The 20,237-nt window shown below is 47.4% G+C and overlaps 1 protein-coding gene across 1 annotated transcript in view; it reads right to left on the bottom strand.

The window, feature by feature from the left end:
• Positions 1–20,237, bottom strand: part of TRPM8 (transient receptor potential cation channel subfamily M member 8) — an 85,157-nt gene that overhangs the window by 49,937 nt on the left and 14,983 nt on the right. Inside the window, exons 2-5 of the mRNA XM_066577356.1 lie at positions 13,020–13,140; positions 12,865–12,938; positions 3,562–3,718; positions 354–531 (exon numbers count right to left, since the gene is read on the bottom strand). Coding sequence (XP_066433453.1) covers positions 354–531; positions 3,562–3,718; positions 12,865–12,938; positions 13,020–13,140 — 530 coding nt within the window. The remainder of the gene's footprint in view (positions 1–353; positions 532–3,561; positions 3,719–12,864; positions 12,939–13,019; positions 13,141–20,237) is intronic.

The following is a 20,237-nucleotide window of genomic DNA, read 5'->3' as shown; positions in this document are numbered from 1 at the left end:
CTGTCCCTCAAGCAGGCAAAAATGCTATAGCCTCAGCTAATGCTGTGCTGATGCATCATGGGATTGATTGAAAGTGAAAGTAAAAAAAAAGTCTTACTCTCAGGATGGTGCATGGATGTGACTGGAATAGACAGAGGAGACCTCCAGAGGGGACAGCAATGAGGTGAGGGGGGCAGAGATGGAAAAATGTGATAACGTTGTGTCCCAACTTAACTACATATGTATGGCAATTTATGACTATAAAGCTACCTAATACCCCACATTGGTTTTGCCGACACACATTAAGATGTTTCATTTCCCCAAGCTTCTACAGGCTTCATTCTCACTCATACAATCACTCTCTTCCACGCTACCTTTGGTTTGTGCAATGTAAATAAGACGACTGAAGATCTTGCGCATTCGTGGCTTGAGGGAAAAGTTCTTAGCACCTCCAGTCACAGAGATAATAAGGTTTGGAGTTTTAAGTAGCCAAAATTTGGTCATGAGCTCATACAGTATCTCCGGAGGTGTATCTCGAGACAAGCGAATGTACTGAAAGAGAGAGTGACAAGCGAATGTACTGAAAGAGAGAGTATGTGTCAGACACCAGATGCTGGACTCTCAGACACTTCTTATACATTGATATTTCATCCTAAGTAGTGATGAGCGAGTATACTCGCTAAGGGCTATTGCTCGAGCAAGCATTTCCCTAAGCGAGTACCTTGAGACAAAGGTTCGGGTGCCGGCGGCGGGCAGGAACAGAGGGGAGATCTCTCTCTCCCTCTCTCCCCCCCGCTCCTCCTGCTGACTGCCACTACCCACCACTCCCCCGCGCCAGCGCCCGAACCTTTTATCTCGAGCGGGCAGGTACTCGCTAAGGGCAATGCTCGCTCGAGCAATTGCCCTTAGCGAGTATACTCGCTCATCTCTAATCCTAATAGTTTTCAAATAACTTTTCTCTGATTCTCTTTTTTTTATTATTGCGGCCAACTGTTTAAGTTACAGTCTTGTCTATTAACTCCTGTTGTAATTTGACCAAAGTTTATTTTTTCTTATTTCATTGTGGAACCCCAAAAAATCCAAGTGAGAACTACTTGTTCCTGTTTCATGCAAAATAGTGAAGGAGGCAGCACTCCATGCAGCGAATAGATATGTACAGAAGACCTTTATTTAGCCCATGGTAAAGGGCCTCCGGTGCGCTGTTCACTGGATTAATAGGGGATTCCATATCTACAATAGGTGCCCGTTCCTGTTTCATAATGCTGGTTGCTGAAAATTCTGTAGCCAGTTTTAAAAATTATGTGGTTGTCCATTTTGGATAATCCCTACATATATAGGCCCATTTACACACAACGATACTGTATATACTTGAGTATAAGCCAAGTTTTTCAGCATAGTTTTCAATGCGCAAAAAGCCCCCCTCGAATTAGGTAAAAAAAACGCAATACTCACCTCCCAGGCAGCGTCTGTGTCCCCAGCGTGATGGTCTCTCCGGCGGTGCGGCAAGCTGCTTGAGAATTCTTCCCGCTGTCATCTCCCTGCTTGGCTTTGAATTCCTCCACCGTCAGCGCTGTGTAAATAAGCACTGTGATTGGATCGAGCACCAGCCAATCACAGCCATTCGATCATTCACAGCCATTCAGTGAATGATGTCACTTAATGGCTGTGATTGGTTTATCGAGCGCCGGCTGTGATTGCCTGGCACTCGATCCAATCACAGCTCTTACTTACACAGCGCTGATGGCAGGGGAATTCAAAGCCGAGCAGGGAGATGACAGCAGGGAGAATTCTCAAGCAGCTTGCCGCACTGCCGGGGAGACCATCGCGCTGGGACACAGACACCGGCTGGGAGGTAAGTATTACAGGGTTTTTTTAAACTTAGTATATACTCTAGTATAGCTCGGCTTATACTTGAGTCAATAACTTTTACCAGCTTTTTGTGGTAAAACTTACTGACTCTGCTTATACTCGGGTCGGCTAATACTCGAGTCTATATAGTAATCTTTCAAATGATTATAAGATTGAAATTTTTAGCGATCTTTTTGCATAAAGTGTTAATGGACACTAATGTTCAGTAACACTTTATCATCTTCATTGACATGTAAATGGGCCTCCAGGAGCTGTTTGCAGCCCCAGCGTGTGATTATTCACATGCCCAGCTATGCACACAGCTGCATTGCTCTCATTACAGTTGATGGCAGAATACAATGCTTCCAGCGGAGATAACAGCCTTCTGTCTACTGGCAGATAAAGAAGTTTGCTTTATTTCCAGTAGCTGAACAATGGATTTTAAGTTCACCTTAAAATCATTGTTCAAACGAAAGGCGCCCAATGCCCTTGTTTACATGTAACGATTATCGCTTAAATACGTTCATTTGAATGACTTTTGAGCAATAACCGTCGCGTGTGAATAGGCCTTTAGAAGGGTTCCATGATAATCAACTGATCACAAAGTGTTCCCCTGCTGTGCCACCCAGAGATCAGCTATAATTTGTGTGAAAATTTGGCAGTAGATGTTAAGTTTTCCAGTAGTGCCACCACAGGGAAAAATTAAGCATTACACGTTGCCCATTGATTTCAGTGGGTTCCCTGTGTAATGCAGAACAGGTCCTCCAGAGATAGAAATACATTCTGACCAAAAGATGACAATCTTGAATAGACAATCCATTCTCTTAACTAAGAATTGCCTAACGGGGTAAATAAAAATGGGTTTTCTAAATTTGACAACTCCTTTAAGAAGGCTGTATATAGAGCCAGGGTGGCCCCAGTCCACGCACGGGATTGCGCTTTCGATGCATGCTCCTTAAGGCAAAAAATAGGCTTGTCACTAAGGTGTTCAATATATGTCCATATTTGTCCCTTGTGGATAAGAGTAACAACTAGGTGAGCCATATCTGCGATGTCTGTGAGGGGCGCCATTTTCTATGCCTTGCATGAATGTAACAATATGCAATGATAATTCCTAATATGATACAACTAAGGGGAGCAATGATTTAAAGAGTGAATGAATGGAGAGGTGGATATGTAGATGTAACACTCAGCACTAGAGATGAGCGAGCATACTCGCTAAGGGCAATTACTCGATCAAGCATTGCCCTTAGCGAGTACCTGCCCGCTCGGATGAAAAGGTTCGGCTGCCGGTGGCGGGCGGGGAGTGGCAGGGGAGAGCGGGGAGGAACGGAGGGGAGATCTCTCTCTCTTTTCCCCCCGCTCCTCCCTGCTCACTGCTGCAACTTACTGCTCACCCACGCCGGCAGCCGAACCTTTTCTTCCGAGCGGGCAGGTACTCGCTAAGGGCAATGCTCGATCGAGTAATTGTCCTTAGCGAGTATGCTCGCTCATCTTTACTCAGCACTCTTTTTCAAGTCTATTGGAGTTACAGTAATAGCTAAGCAAGCATGCTCAGCTGTTTCTATAGTGCCTATGGACCGCAAACCATTCTAAGATGTAGATAAATAATAAAATATTGGAATAGTGGACAAATTAAGGATAGTGGTCTTCTAGATAAGACTTCACATTTACTTTCTATTACATTTTATAGTCACTTCATTATTATTATAGAAGAATTAAAATAGGACCTACCTTCCCTCTTCTCCCAAAAGCGTCAAACTGAATATCTCCATATGCATCAGTGGGGAGCTCCTTTGTATGCTTCTTGTAATTCCATTTATCACATGTGTTGACATGAGTTCCTTCAATATGCTGAATCTTGCTGTATCCGCACTTACATATATTATCCCTGCAATGAATGGATTGGGTTAGTCTTTGATATCTTCATTTGCCAACAGAAGTTGCCCTAGTCTTGTGAGCCTCATTATCTATATATATAAAGACGAAAGCCCTCACTGACTCATTCACTGACTGACTCACTCACTCACTCACTGACTGACTGACTGACTCGCCAAACGTTCTCCAACTTCCCGATGTCGTAGAAACATTAAATTTGGCACAAGCATAGATTATCTCCAAAATAGGAAAAGCTAATGGGTCCCAACTCGATTATTCAATTCTATGCGCAAAAGAATTGGCGCCCAAATTGTACGTGCGGAATGGAATTTTCTCACTTACTGGTGTCATAAAAACGTGAAATTTGGCACGAGCATTGATTATGTCATAAATAGGAAAAGCTAATGGGTCCCAACTCGATTATTCAATTCTATGCGCAAAAGAATTAGCGTCCAAATTTTACGTACGGAATCTAATTTTCTCACATAGAAACTTAAAATTTGGCACGGGCATTGAATATGTCATAAATAGGAAAAGCTAATGGGTCCCAACTAGAGATGAGCGAACACCAAAATGTTCGGGTGTTCGTTATTCGTAACGAACTTCCCGTGATGCTCGAGGGTTCGTTTCAAACAACGAACCCCATTGAAGTCAATGGGCGACCAGAACATTTTTGTATTTCGCCGATGCTCGCTAAGGTTTTCATGTGTGAAAATCTGGGCAATTCAGGAAAGTGATGGGAATGACACAGTGACGGATAGGGCAGGCGAGGGGCTACATGTTGGGCTGCATCCTAAGTTCACAGGTCCCACTATTAAGCCACAATAGCGGCAAGAGTGGGCCCCCCCCCTCCCAACAACTTTTACTTCTGAAAAGCGCTCATTAGCATGGCATACCTTTGCTAAGCACCACACTACCTCCAACAAAGCACAATCACTGCCTGCATGACACTCCACTGCCACTTCTCCTGAGTTACATGCTGCCCAACCGCACCCCCTCCCCCCCACAGCGCACACCAAACTGTCCCTGCGCAGCCTTCAGCTGCCCTCATGCCACACCACCCTCATGTCTATTTAGAAGTGCGTCTGCCACGACGAGGGACCGCAGGCACACACTGCACAGGGTTGGCACGGCTAGGTAGCGACCCTCTTTAATAGGGGCGGGGCGATAGCCCACAATGCTGTACAGAAGCAATGAGAAATACAATCCTGTGCCACTGCCATCAGGAGCTGCACACGTGGGCATAGCAATGGGGAACCTATGTGCCACACACTATTCATTCTGTCAAGGTGTCTGCATGCCCCAGTCAGACTGGTTATATGCACCTTAACAGTAACCGCGTTGGTGGTAATGTGGTGGTGACTGCGGACCTAGTACCACGGTTGTATTTTGTTGGTTTTCGGAATGTGGCCAGGATTAAGTGGGCCGTGGCGGGGGGATGGTGGGGGGGGCTCTCTTGTAGTGTCGGTAAAGGTGAAATTCTTGGACTGCCACCAGACGAACCAATGCAAAGGCATTTGCCAACAATGTTTTCCCTGTTGGAGGAGGAGGGGGATGTTTTTGAGGCACTACGTGTCCTCTCCACGTGTCCGTGGTTATATGCACCTTAACAGTAACCGCGTTGGTGGTAATGTGGTGGTGACTGCGGACCTAGTACCACGGTTGTATTTTGTTGGTTTTCGGAATGTGGCCAGGATTAAGTGGGCCGTGGCGGGGGGATGGTGGGGGGGCTCTCTTGTAGTGTCGGTAAAGGTGAAATTCTTGGACTGCCACCAGACGAACCAATGCAAAGGCATTTGCCAACAATGTTTTCCCTGTTGGAGGAGGAGGGGGATGTTTTTGAGGCACTACGTGTCCTCTCCACGTGTCCGTGGTTATATGCACCTTAACAGTAACCGCGTTGGTGGTAATGTGGTGGTGACTGCGGACCTAGTACCACGGTTGTATTTTGTTGGTTTTCGGAATGTGGCCAGGATTAAGTGGGCCGTGGCGGGGGGATGGTGGGGGGGCTCTCTTGTAGTGTCGGTAAAGGTGAAATTCTTGGACTGCCACCAGACGAACCAATGCAAAGGCATTTGCCAACAATGTTTTCCCTGTTGGAGGAGGAGGGGGATGTTTTTGAGGCACTACGTGTCCTCTCCACGTGTCCGTTCCATGTAAGCAATAGTAGCACTCAAGACAGGCCCCAGTAACAATTCTGAAGCAGCAGTATAGCGGGAGCGCAGTCTTCGTTCCATGTAAGCAATAGTAGCACTCAAGACAGGCCCCAGTAACAATTCTGAAGCAGCAGTATAGCGGGAGCGCAGTCTTCGTTCCATGTAAGCAATAGTAGCACTCAAGACAGGCCCCAGTAACAATTCTGAAGCAGCAGTATAGCGGGAGCGCAGTCTTCGTTCCATGTAAGCAATAGTAGCACTCAAGACAGGCCCCAGTAACAATTCTGAAGCAGCAGTATAGCGGGAGCGCAGTCTTCGTTCCATGTAAGCAATAGTAGCACTCAAGACAGGCCCCAGTAACAATTCTGAAGCAGCAGTATAGCGGGAGCGCAGTCTTAGTTCCATTTCAGTAGCCTTAGTATAGCCAAGGCACAAGTGACATTTATGTAGCTAAAGTGTAGGCCAACCCCACACACCTTTCTGTACCATGAGTGCAGGCGAAGAACATAGAAATTACTATGATTACACTGTAGGTGAGGGCCCCAAAAAATTGGTGTACCAACAGTACTAATGTACCTCAGTAAAAATTGGCCATGCCCAACCAAGATGGCAGGTGAATCGCTTTGGTTAATGTGGCTTAAGTGGTAACTAGGCCTGGAGGCAGCCCAGTGTAACGAAAAATTGGTTCAAGTTAAAGTTCCAACGCTTTTAAGCTAATTGAAACTTATAAAAATTGTTCTGAAAAATTATTTGAGTGAGCCTTGTGGCCCTAAGAAAAATTGCCCGTTCAGCGTGATTACGTGAGGTTGCAGGAGGAGGAGGAGGAGGAATATTAGACACAGATTGATGAAGCAGAAATGTCCCCGTTTTGGATGGTGAGAGAGAACGTAGCTTCCATCCGCGGGTGCAGCCTACGTATTGCTTAGGTATCGCTGCTGTCCGCTGGTGGAGAACAGAAGTCTGGGGAAATCCAGCCTTTGTTCATCTTGATGAGTGTTAGCCTGTCGGCACTGTCGGTTGACAAGCGGCTACGCTTATCTGTGATGATTCCCCCAGCCGCACTAAACACCCTTTCCGACAAGACGCTAGCCGCAGGACAAGCAAGCACCTCCAGGGCATACAGCGCGAGTTCAGGCCACGTGTCCAGCTTCGACACCCAGTAGTTGTAGGGGGCAGAGGCGTCACCAAGGATGGTCGTGCGATCCGCTACGTACTCCCTCACCATCCTTTTGCAGTGCTCCCGCCGACTCAGCCGTGACTGGGGAGCGGTGACACAGTCTTGGTGGGGAGCCATAAAGCTGGCCAGGCCCTTAAAGACTGTTGCACTGCCTGGGATGTACATGCTGCTCGATCTACGCACATCCCCTGCAACATGGCCCTCGGAACTGCGCCTTCTGCCACTAGCGCTGTCGGCTGGGAATTTTACCATCAGCTTGTCCGCAAGGGTCCTGTGGTATAGCAACACTCTCGAACCCCTTTCCTCTTCGGGAATCAGAGTGGGCAGGTTCTCCTTATACCGTGGATCGAGCAGTGTGTACACCCAGTAATCCGTCGTGGCCAGAATGCGTGCAACGCGAGGGTCACGAGAAAGGCATCCTAACATGAAGTCAGCCATGTGTGCCAGGGTACCTGTACGCAACACATGGCTGTCTTCACTAGGAAGATCACTATCAGGATCCTCCTCCTCCTCCTCCTCAGGCCATACACGCTGAAAGGATGACAGGCAATCAGACGGTGTACCGTCAGCAGCGGCCCAAGCTGTCTCTTCCCCCTCCTCCTCATCCTCCTCATGCTCCTCCTCCTCCTCCTGTACGCGCTGAGAAATAGACAGGAGGGTGCCCTGACTATCCAGCGGCATACTGTCTTCCCCCGCCCCCGTTTCCGAGCGCAAAGCAGCTGCCTTTATGGTTTGCAGGGAATTTCTCAAGATGCATAGCAGAGGAATGGTGACGCTAATGATTGTAGCATCGCCGCTCACCACCTGGGTAGACTCCTCAAAATTACCAAGGACATGGCAGATGTCTGCCAACCAGGCCCACTCTTCTGAAAGGAATTGAGGAGGCTGACTCCCACTGCCCCGCCCATGTTGGAGTTGGTATTCGACTATAGCTCTACGTTGTTCATAGAGCCTGGCCAACATGTGGAGCGTAGAGTTCCACCGTGTGGGCACGTCGCACAGCAGTCGGTGCACTGGCAGCTTAAAGTGATGTTGCAGGGTGCGCAGGGTGGCAGCGTCCGTGTGGGACTTGCGGAAATGTGCGCAGAGCCGGCGCGCCTTTACGAGCAGGTCTGACAAGCGTGGGTAGCTTTTCAGAAAGCGCTGAACCACCAAATTAAAGACGTGGGCCAGGCATGGCACGAGCGTGAGGCTGCCGAGCTGCAGAGCCGCCACCAGGTTACGCCCGTTGTCACACACGACCATGCCCGGTTGGAGGCTCAGCGGCGCAAGGCAGCGGTCGGTCTGCTGTGTCAGACCCTGCAGCAGTTCGTGGGCCGTGTGCCTCTTATCGCCTAAGCTGAGTAGTTTCAGCACGGCCTGCTGACGCTTGCCCACCGCTGTGCTGCCACACCGCGCGACACCGACTGCTGGCGACATGCTGCTGCTAACACATCTTGATTGTGAGACAGAGGAGGAGGAGGAGGAGGAGGGTGCTTTAGTGGAGGAAGCATACACCTCCGCAGATACCAGCACCGAGCTGGGGCCCGCAATTCTGGGGGTGGGTAGGACGTGAGCGGTCCCAGGCTCTGACTCTGTCCCAGCCTCCACTAAATTCACCCAATGTGCCGTCAGGGAGATGTAGTGGCCCTGCCCGCCTGTGCTTGTCCACGTGTCCGTAGTTAAGTGGACCGTGGCAGTAACCGCGTTGGTGAGGGCGCGCACAATGTTGCGGGAGACGTGGTCGTGCAGGGCTGGGACGGCACATCGGGAAAAGTAGTGGCGACTGGGAACTGAGTAGCGCGGGGCCGCCGCCTCCATGATACTTTTGAAGGACTCCGTTTCCACAACCCTATACGGCAGCATCTCAAGGCTGATGAATTTTGCTATGCGGACGGTTAACGTTTGAGCGTGCGGGTGCGTGGCGGCGTACTTGCGCTTGCGCTCGAACACTTGCGCAAGCGACGGCTGAACGGTGCGCTGAACTACACTGCTGGATGGGGCCGAGGACAGCGGAGATGAGGGTGTGGGTGCAGGCCATGAGGCGGTAGTGCCTGTGTCCTGAGAGGGGGGTTGCATCTCAGTGGCAGGTTGGGGCACAGGGGGAGAGGCAGGGGTGCAAACCGGAGGCGGTGAACGGCCTTTGTCCCACCTTGCGGGGTGCTTGGCCATCATATGTCTGCGCATGGTGGTGGTGGTGAGGCTGTTGGTGTTGGCTCCCCGGCTGAGCTTTGCGCGACAAAGGTTGCACACCACTGTTCGTCGTTCGTCAGGCGTCTCTGTGAAAAACTGCCAGACCTTAGAGCACCTCGGCCTCCGCAGGGTGGCATGGCGCGAGGGGGCGCTTTGGGAAACACTTGGTGGATAATTCGGTCTGGCCCTGCCTCTACCCCTGGCCACTGCACTGCCTCTTGCAACCTGCCCTGCTGATGCCCTTGACTCCCCCTCTGAAGACCTGTCCTCCTGAGTAAGCGTTGCACACCAGGTGGGGTCAGTCACCTCATCGTCCTGCTGCTCTTCCTCCGAATCCTCTGTGCGCTGCTCCCTGGGACTTACTGCCCTTACTACTACCTCACTGCAAGACAACTGTGTCTGATCGTCATCGTCCTCCTCACCCACAGAAAGTTGTTGAGACAGTTGGCGGAAGTCCCCAGCCTCTTCCCCCGGACCCCGGGAACTTTCGAATGGTTGGGCATCAGTGACGATAAACTCCTCTGGTGGGAGAGGAACCGCTGCTGCCCAATCTAAGCAGGGGCCCGAGAACAGTTCCTGGGAGTGCTCCCGCTCCTGAGCAGGTGTTATTGTAGTGGAGTGAGGAGGCTGGGAGGAAGGAGGAGCAGCAGACAGAGGATTCGGATTGGCAGCAGTGGACGGCGCAGAACTGCGGGTAGACGATAGGTTGCTCGAAGCACTTTCTGCCATCCAGGACAGGACCTGCTCACACTGCTCATTTTCTAATAACCGTCTCCCGCGTGGACCCATTAATTGGGCGATGAATGTGGGGACGCCAGAAACGTGCCTCTCTCCTAATCGCGCAGCAGTCGGCTGCGACACACCTGGATCAGGAGCTTGGCCTGTGCCCACACCCTGACTTGGCCCTCCGCGTCCTCGGCCGCGTCCACGTCCTCTAGGCCTACCCCTACCCCTCAGCATGCTGTATTACCAGTGATTTGATTTAACAGGCAGGAAATAAATTGGCGCAAGACTGCAGGCCAAATATAATTTTTGCCCTTTTGGGAAAACGAAAGGCCCCACTGTCTCTAGTGAATGAATAATCTAAGTTTAATAACTGTGCTGTGTCCCTGCTTATGTGTCACGGAACGTGAGGGTAGCAGAGTTATTATAACTCTGGCAGAGCAGGTATTTTTTTTCCCAATTAAGGAAAGCAAATGGCGAAGCCAGCAGTAAAGCGTAGCTGGGTGCGTATGATTTAGCAATGTTTTTCACGCAGCTCACACGTGTCCACAGCCCGTAAGGACGGACAGAGGCTGGACAAATAGATTTGTTTTCAGTTTTTTCCCACCAAAAGGCAGCACTGCGTATATTCTATGAACATGAGAAGTTTAATAACTGTGCTGTGTCCCTGCTTATGTGTCACAGAACGTGAGGGTAGCAGAGTTATTATAACTGTGGCAGAGCAGGTATTTTTTTTCCCAATTAAGGAAAGCAAATGGCGAAGCCAGCAGTAAAGCGTAGCTGGGTGCGTATGATTTAGCAATGTTTTTCACGCAGCTCACACGTGTCCACAGCCCGTAAGGACGGACAGAGGCTGGACAAATAGATTTGTTTTCAGTTTTTTCCCACCAAAAGGCAGCACTGCGTATATTCTATGAATAATAACTGTGTTGTGGCCCTGCCTATACAATTCTTTCCCTGCAGTATCAATGGAGGGTGGAATGCTCTGCAGAGGCGATTTTGAGAAGCCCAAAAAAAATGAAGCACAGCTAACAGCAGCCTGGACAGTACTGCACACTGATAAATATGGCCCTAGAAAGGACCGTTGAGGTTCTTGAAGGCTACACTCACTCCTAACACTCTCCCTGCCTATGCAGCACTTCTGTCCCTAATGCCAGGTGCAACGGTCTGCAGAGGCGATTTTGAGAAAAAAAAAAATCCCACTGCTAACAGCAGCCAACACACAGCTATCAGTGGCCCTAATAAGGACCTTTGGGGGGTCTTGAAGCCTACACTAACTACCAATTCTTTCCCTACAGCAGCTCCGGTATAAACAGCACTGTCCCTCATCTAACTCACACCGCATCTGAGGCGAGCCGCGGGAGGGGCCGACTTTTATATTAGGCGAACACCTGATCTCGCCAGCCACTCACAGCAGGGGGGTGGTATAGGGCTTAAACGTTGCAGGGGGAAGTTGTAATGCCTTCCCTGTCTTTCAATTGGCCAGAAAAGCGCGCTAACGTCTCAGGGAAGGAAGTGAAAGTAACCAGAACACCGCATGGTGCTCGTTACGAATAACGAACATCCCGAACACCCTAATATTCGCACGAATATCAAGCTCGGACGAACGCGTTCGCTCATCTCTAGTCCCAACTCGATTATTCAATTCTATGCGCAAAAGAATTAGCATCCAAATTTTACGTACGGAATGTATTTTTCTCACTTTCCGGTGTCATAGAAATGTGAAATTTGGCACGAGCATTGATTATGTCATAAATAGGAAAAGCTAATGGGTCCCAACTCGATTATTCAATAATATGCGCAAAAGAATTAGCATCCAAATTTTACGTACGGAATGTAATTTTCTCACTTTCCGGTGTCATAGAAATGTGAAATTTGGCACGAGCATTAATTATGTCATAAATAGGAAAAGCTAATGGGTCCCAACTCAATTATTCAATTCTATGTGCAAAAGAATTAGCGTCCAAATTTTACGTACGTAATCTAATTCTCTCACTTCCTGATGTCATTTTATATAAAGGAAACGTCGCATGGTTACCTCCCCGTGGTGTTTCCTGGGTAACGCAGAGAACTATGCAAAATGGTGAACATATGTTTTTCCGGTATCTCTAAAGTAACCACGACTTCATAAGATTTTCTGTGTGAACACCAGATAAACACCAGTACCAAATTAACTCGGGCGAAGCCGGGTATATCAGGTAGTTATATTATATAGGCAGCATGTCTGCTATTCAGACTGCAATCTGCATTATTATACACCTACAAATATATACACCCCAACACTAGAGTAAAGTTATACATACTTCATTATAAAAACTCATTAAATATATAAAAGATGTCACAGAAACACATATGAAGCCACATCCCATATATAATGAAACACAAAACATGATCAAAAAGGTTCTATGTTAGTAATTGAATAGTAAGCGCAAGTACAGTAAAGTTCCAGCAGCCTGATATAGGAAATACCTGATAAATGATATGTAGTGACATAAAAGATACAGACCCTGATGACAGCTGCTCCTTAACATACGTTTCGCACTGGCTTTATCAAGAGACCCAGCGTACGTCGGGGTGCAGCGGTCATCTGGGTCTGTATCTTTTATGTGCCATAATTGCAACACCAAACGTGGCCACTGCAGAGGGAACAGAGCTGTCTGCTTTCAGCTGAGTGCATACTGGACTGTCAAACAGTTGGTCGGCAGGGGCCCAGCAGCAGCCCCCAACTGATCTACTATCAATGGCCTACTGTACAGATAGGCCATCGATAGTTTACAACTGGACAACCCCCCTTTAAGGGGCCTTTTTTTCTTCTGGTTACTTCCCTGAATATTTGATAGAAAAAAGTGAATATATAATAGTGCACAAAGTAAAAATGTATGTAGGTATGATCATAAATAGCTGTAGAAAATATGGGATGATGATCCTTACTGTGATTTTGAATCCTTGGTATAGGTCACACATTCCCTCTTCCTGAAGTTCTCTTGAATAAATTTGACAGCATCCTGAATTAAAGGAGGAAAATGTTAAAAGTCAAATCTAAGAACTGTATGACCCACTAAAATAACACAAGGAAGAACACTTACTAATTCATCCAGAGCCAACTCAATACTTCGCGACATGCTGGAGTAGAGCGTCCGGGAGCTCCCCAGCATCCCACCCCTTTGACTCTTCATTCTGGCTAAATCTGTAGAATTTTCCAATAATCTAAGGAGGAGAAGAAATGCAAGAGTTAGAGCAAATCACTGGGTATGTGTCAGGAGGGGACTTGCCGGTGGTGGTGTGCCGCGCGGGCGTAGTGCTGTGCCCGGGGTCGGCGGGGGCTGTGGTGGTGTCACTCGGCGGTCGCCTGGTGCGGTCGGCGTCCAGGCGTGGGGTCCGCGGCAATGCTGGTCAGGGCCTTGGCGGCTGGGCTCTGAGTTTCCCTGTTAGGCTGGGTTCACACAGGGCAGATTTGCCGCGGTTTTGCCGTGCGGAATTTCACCGCGGCAAATCCGCCCGCGGTCGCTAATCTCGGGATTAGCCAGCCATGTGGACGCGATTTCTAAGAAATCTCATCCACACAGGATGGTCAATCCGCTGCGGTAAGTCCGACTGAAAGCGCGGCTGCGGCCGCTGCAGCCGCGGTTTCAGAAGATGCAGCATGTCTGTTTACTTTTACTTTTTTGTTTATTTTCGTCGCGGCCGCGCTCTCCTCTATGGGAGTGCCAGCCGCAACGGAAAAGCGAGCGGCCGGGCCGCTTCAAAGCCGCCGCGGCTTAAACCGCGGCGGTTCTCCCGGTGGAAATCTCGCGGTTTTTGCTGCGGCTAAACCGCGAGATTTCCGACGGGAATATGCCCCATGTGAACCCAGCCTTAGGGGGCGCGGCCAGAGGAGGGCCGGACTTCATACAGGGGGTTGGGTATATAGCTCACAGACATTCTCAGTCCCTGCCAGTGTTTGCTAATTGTTCTCTAGCTAGCACCTGCTCAATTTGCTCATTCCAGTCTTCTGACCCGGTTTGCTCTGACCTTGCTCCTGACTTTCCCTATTTCTTGATTGCTTTTTGGTTTGATTATTTGTCTCTCCAGTCCTGCCTTGGTTTGTGTTATTGTTTGTGGTCTGGTTAATTGGTCTCTCCTGTCCCATTTCCTGGGGTCCCTTCAGTGCAGAGTAGGGACCGCCGCCCAGTTGTCGCCCTGGGGTTTAGCCCAGGAGGGCAAGTAGGTAGGGACAGGGTTGGTTGTAGGGACTTCCAGTCTTCCGTTCCTAGCTGACCCTGACAGTATGAGATGATATTTTTTAGTAATGATCCCTAATTTCTTCTCTGTAAGAAGGTTGAAGGAAATCACAAGCTCCTTAACTCACCCCACAAGAGCTACTACTCATTCTGAGGATCAAAAGACTGGACAGGCCACATAGGCAGCCTGATAAATGTGGTGGACAGTCATCTACAGACCACAGCTTCCACCCTCCTAGTTGGGGAGAATGATGATCAGACATCACTGGACATTCACAGTGTGATATGAAGAGTAGGGTGGCCCAAAAAACTCAACTTTCAACTACAAAGCAAGACATCCTCTAATTTTTTTCCCTTTAATTGGGTCAGTTTCAGGTTCTTATGTCTACAACAAGGTTTTGCTCAAAGACCGTGAATTTTCAGACTTTTTTCTAATGACGAAAAAGAAAAACAACTGTTGCTTCAAGTCGTGGAAACAAATCGCAAGGCTGTCCAGACACAGATTACTAAGAAGTCTGCTGTCCAGTCCTTAAGCGCTGACTGACAAGTATTTGTGTCGGAATTTTGACAATTTTCATATATTTGGAGGTATTTTTGTAGGATCAGCACAAATATGTAGCTTGTCTCAGCGCCATTTCTCATAACATACATCAATGTTGAGCAACATCTTGCAGTTGGAATTTAAAGCTAAAACTTTACCCTAACATTACTATTAGCAGATGTAACAAATTGGGAAGGTGTCTTGCTGCACAGCTGCAACTTTATTTTTTGGTATATCTCTATGGGCCACCCTAATGAAGAGCCGTAAGAGAGGTAGTGGTATTCCTCAATGTTTCTGAAGAGCAACAATAGCTACAATTTGTACCCCCACCCTAGATATTGCAGAATGACTCATTGAATTCCATTGTATCCCAACACCATAGCAATAACTTGGCTTACTGTCACAGTGTGGTTCTCTTTTCTCACACAATAAGCCTCAATCCCAAGTAGAACTTTAAAGTGTGCCTCCATATTAACAGTTGATGCGGAGAAAGCATTCGACAGGGTCCACTGGGGCTTCTTGGAAGCGACGCTACATAGGATAGGTCTGGGTGACCGAGCGAGGGAATGGATTATGGCCCTGTATAGGAACCCCTCAGCTAGAGTGAGGGTTAATGGATCCCTGTCACAACCGCTGCAGATAAGAAACGGGACCAGACAGGGATGCCCTCTCTCACCTACACTTTACATTCTGGTCATGGAATCACTGGCAAATGCCCTGAGAAATAATCCTGATATTAGAGGATTTAAGACGGGGACTTCGTCCCAGAAACTGGCCCTATTTGCAGATGACCTCTTAATCAATATGACCCATCCCAGAATTGACCTCCCTAATATACTCAAAGAATTTGAACAATTTGGTAGATTAAGTAATTTTAAGGTCAATATGCATAAATCCGAAATTCTGAATGTCACGCTCCCACTAGAGGAAGTGTCCCAGCTAAGTAAATCCTTTCCCTTTAAATGGCGCGGCAATAATATTAAGTATTTGGGAATTATTATATCTTCAAACCCAGATCAGCTATATGAACTTAACTATATACCGGCGCTATCTAAACTAAAGAAGGATTTACAACAGTGGCGGTCCATTAAGATGTCATGGTTTGGTCGAATCAATGTCTTAAAGATGGATTCTCTTCCTAGATTCCTTTATTTGTTTCAGACCACTCCTATTAAGCTCCCTAGGAAGTATATGCTTACTATTAGAAGAGAAATAACAAAATTTGTCTGGGGGGGGGGGTCCAAGCCGCGATTAAAATTCAAAACACTATCCAGAACAAAAGACACAGGAGGAACGGGCTTACCCAACTTTGATCTATATCACAAAGCAGCGATTTGCAAGTGTGTCCTGGATCTCCTACACAATAGGAGTACCAAAAGGTGGGTGGCCATGGAACAGGATTTTTCACCAGGGCAGGTGCTAGGTATGTTTTGGATACCCGGGGGAGAAAATAGGAAGAAACTGAACCTATCACCCCTCATGACAAAAATTCAGAGTATATGGGATGGTTTCACAGAAAAGAAGAGTCTAGTGTCACGCCCAGGACAACTTACACCTTTAACAGGAAATCCCGGGCTACCAATTCCAACAGATGACAGCTCTCTGCTGGCCAAATTGGGGGTTACGACACCTCGTATCAGAGATTTACTGGAGAATGGGAACATGAAAACACTACAAAGCATTTTGGGACCTGGGGGACCAGTGACCGGAGCATGGTTTCAGTACCTCCAAATTTGTAGTTATGTCCGCTCCCTGGGCACAATGGGACAACTGAGTAGGCCCTTGACCAGGTTTGAGGAGTTGTGTGTGGCAGCTGATCCACCTAAAGCTGAAATCTCTAGCTCATACCGCATCTTGCTAGCAGAGGAGACAAAGGACGAAAAAGTGGGGTTTAAATCGCACTGGGAAAGGGAGTTGGGGCACCCAATATCAGAAAGAGATTGGGTAAAGGCATTAACTTTAACACATAAATTATCTATTTCCAACAAACTTCAGGAAACAAACTACAAAGTTCCATCTAAACTAGCCAAGATATATCCACAGCAAATAGATAGATGCTGGAGATGCCTAGTAGAGGAGGGTACTTTCCTCCACATATGGTGGTCGTGCCCTTTGATCCATAGTCTATGGACAGATGTAAATAAACTTTACAACGCGCTGACGCATGCTGGGATCACCTTCTCCCCTGAGCTGGCCCTTCTGTCGATTTTCCCGGGTTCCATCTCAGGCGCAAGAAAAGGATTGCTAAGATTTTTCATTCTGGCCATAAGACAGGTAATCCCGAGGCTATGGAAATCAATAACACCCCCATCCAGAGTACTATGGTTGGAAGCTGTGGACACGCTGAGGCAATTAGAAGAATTAGAAGAAACCATAGCTACAGACGACAACAGATTTCAAAAGTATTATGCAACCTGGGCGGTATGGCTAACAATACGTTCTTCCAGTCGACTTAGTGACTGGCTCCTTAGAGGGGAAATTAACCCTTAAACCAGTAAGAAACTAGCAAAAGATTATATAATTAGGGTGGGAGGCCCGACCTGCCGAACACAGAGAAGCCTTTCTTTTCCTTTTTTTCTTCTTCTCTTCTTTCTTTTCCTTTTCAATTTTCTCTATCTTTAGCTTGAATACTTGATGGCTTTCGCTACTCTATATCCTGATACTTTATACCTGCACAGGACCTCCTCAAACTATTTTGTTGATGTTGGATATAGTTCTATATAAGGAAGATTCGATACTCATATAGTGAAAGTTATATGAACAAAAATTATTTTTCTATTTTTTTGATGTGACTATGTGTAAGAAGCTGTTCTTATTGATTGATTGTACGATCAAGTAAAAAGCGTTTGAACCATAACGTGTGCCTCCAACTTTACAGATCATTTCAATTTTAGGTTCAGATTTCTCTTTACTTATCAATTTTATAACGCATCTTCATAATGGTTAGAGTTCTGTCTTTTTGCTACAGACCCCCCAAATCCTCTTCTTCCCTTTACACAACCATAGAGTTAAACATTAAAGTTACTAATCAATGTTTGAAATGTTTTACAAACAGCTGATAAAATAACTAAAAGAACTAATACTCACCCTACCAATTCCCTGTAGCTTCCATAATGATATTTCCCTGGTCCCCTTACCAATCTCTGTTCACCCGGCTGCAGAGATCAGGTCATTGACTAAAGTGGTTAGGAATGAATATTTCACATCATCACTGGACCCCAGAAAACACGGATCGGCGGGAGATCAGGGAAGCATCGGTATGGAAGAAGCAGGCTATTACTCCTTTTGCTATTTTATGTGATTATCAGCTGTTTGTAAATAATATATGGGTTTGGATGACCCTATTAAATAGTAAGGCTGGGTTCACACGGGGTGTATTTGCCGTGGAAATTCCGTGCAGAATTTCGCCGCTGCAAATCCGCATGCGGCCGCTAATCCTGGGATTAGCCAGCCACGTGGACGAGATTTCTTAGAAGTCTCGTCCACACGGGACGGCAAATCCGCTGCGGCTAAGCCATCAGAAGCCGCCGCTGCGGCCACAGCATGTGCATTTTTTTTTCCACTGTGGCGACGTTCTCCTCTATGGGAGCACCGGCCGCAGTGGAAGAGCGAGCGGCCGGGCCGCTTCAAAACCACCGCGGGTTTTGAAGCAGCGGTTCTCCCAGCGGAAATCTCGCGTTTTTTTCGCTGCGGCCAAACCGCGAGATTTCCACCGAGAATCCACCCCGTGAGAACCCAGCCTAAATATTAAATACTAATTTTGCATTAGGCTAGGTGTCTATGCTACATAAGAAGAAGAAATCCGTCCACCCAACCAAGGACTGCTTGATTTCCCCTGTAATACAGCCCTACTAATGGCAAAGTCATGCGGTCATTGACTGACAATAGTAGGCAGGGTTTCAAACACATGTGGTTATCACAGCGTAGAAAGCCAGCCTTACCACACATGTGAAGTATATAGAATTACAATATAAATTAACAGGTAATGATTTACACCTGAGGTGGAACAGAACTCAATCAGTCCAAAAAAATGATGGCATTGTTACCCATAAACACACAGGTTATTACTAGAGATGAGCGAGCATACTCGGTAAGGCGATATACTCGAGAGAGCATCGCCTTTTTCGAGGACCTGCTGGCTCGTCCCTGAAGATTTGGGGGGGGCAGCGAGGGGGAGCGGGAAGGAGAGTGAGAGAGATCCCCCTCTCTCTCCCTCTTGATCCCCTCTGCAACCAGCAGGTCCTCGAAAAAGGCATTGCTCTCTCGAGTATATCGCTTTACCGAGTATGCTCGCTTATCTCTAGTTACTACCTTGGCTGCTGATTGGCTGTATTATTGTCTTATAACACAGCAATGATGTACAGTACATTTAGCCTCAATAACACTTCTGATACAAAATTCTACGCCTTTATAAAAGGTGTCCTGATTAGAGATGAGCGAGCATACTCGATAAGGCAAACTACTCGAGCGAGTAGTGCCATATTCGAGTACCTGCCCGCTCGTATCTAAAGATTCGGGGGCCGGCGCGGGTGACAGGTGAGTTGCGGCAGTGAGCAGGGGGGAACGGGGGGGGAGAGAGGGAGAGAGAGATCTCCCCTCCATTCCTACCCGCTCTCCCTCTGCCGCTCCCCGCCCCCTGCCAGCACCCGAATCTTTTGAGACGAGCAGGTACTCAAATAAGGTACTACTCGATCGAGTAGTTTGCCTTATCGAGTATGCTCGCTCATCTCTAGTCCTGATCTACTAAAAGTGAAAGCGCTAATGACAAAAAGTAGAAGCCAATGTGGGAAAAATAGCCATCAGTCCACAAAAAGTTCACACAACTCACAATAGTAAACTTTAAAGACTGAGTGACAATGTTCTTTATAAAGCTGGCTGTTCCAGACGTTGGAACTTTAGGGCTATTTCATGAAGACTAAAACACTCAGACTACTAAATTTGCCCAAGAAATTAAACAATTACAAATGTCATCGTTTACCTAAAATTCCCTCTTTGCAAAGCTTATTAGGACATTTAGAGTAGATGCACATGTACAACACCTTTGTCCAATGTACGGCAGCAATAGCACACATTCATAGTCAACAGCACATGGATGGGGTGTCTGTGTGCTGTCCGATCCGAGTTGTACCCCAGAATATCAGGCAAAACCATTTCAGCGTCCGTTAGCATGTACCCTCACACTGAAATGACATATTGATATTCCGATGATGGTACAGTAATAGAGTAAACACCCCATTGTTCTCTCTGCTTCCATCCCAGTAAATGATCCCATGATGATATGGCCCCCATAGAGCCCTGAACTTAACATCATCGAGTATGTCTGCGATCACTATACATAAGGAGACAGAAGGATTTGAGCAAGCCTACATCCACAAAAAGATCTGCGGTTAGTTCTCTAAGACGTTCGAAAAACTTCCCTGCCGAGTTCTTTTCAAAAACTGTGTACAAGTGTCCCTAGAAGAATTTATGCTGTTTTGAAGACATCGGCAAATATTGATTTGATTTACATTTTCCTTTTACCTGCAGCCTACTGGAAACGCTCT

The sequence above is a fragment of the Eleutherodactylus coqui genome, chromosome 8 (assembly GCF_035609145.1).
Source record: "Eleutherodactylus coqui strain aEleCoq1 chromosome 8, aEleCoq1.hap1, whole genome shotgun sequence".
NCBI lineage: Eukaryota > Metazoa > Chordata > Amphibia > Anura > Eleutherodactylidae > Eleutherodactylus > Eleutherodactylus coqui.
Note: the sequence above shows the minus strand (reverse complement) of the source record. Positions and strands in the feature narration are given on the sequence as shown.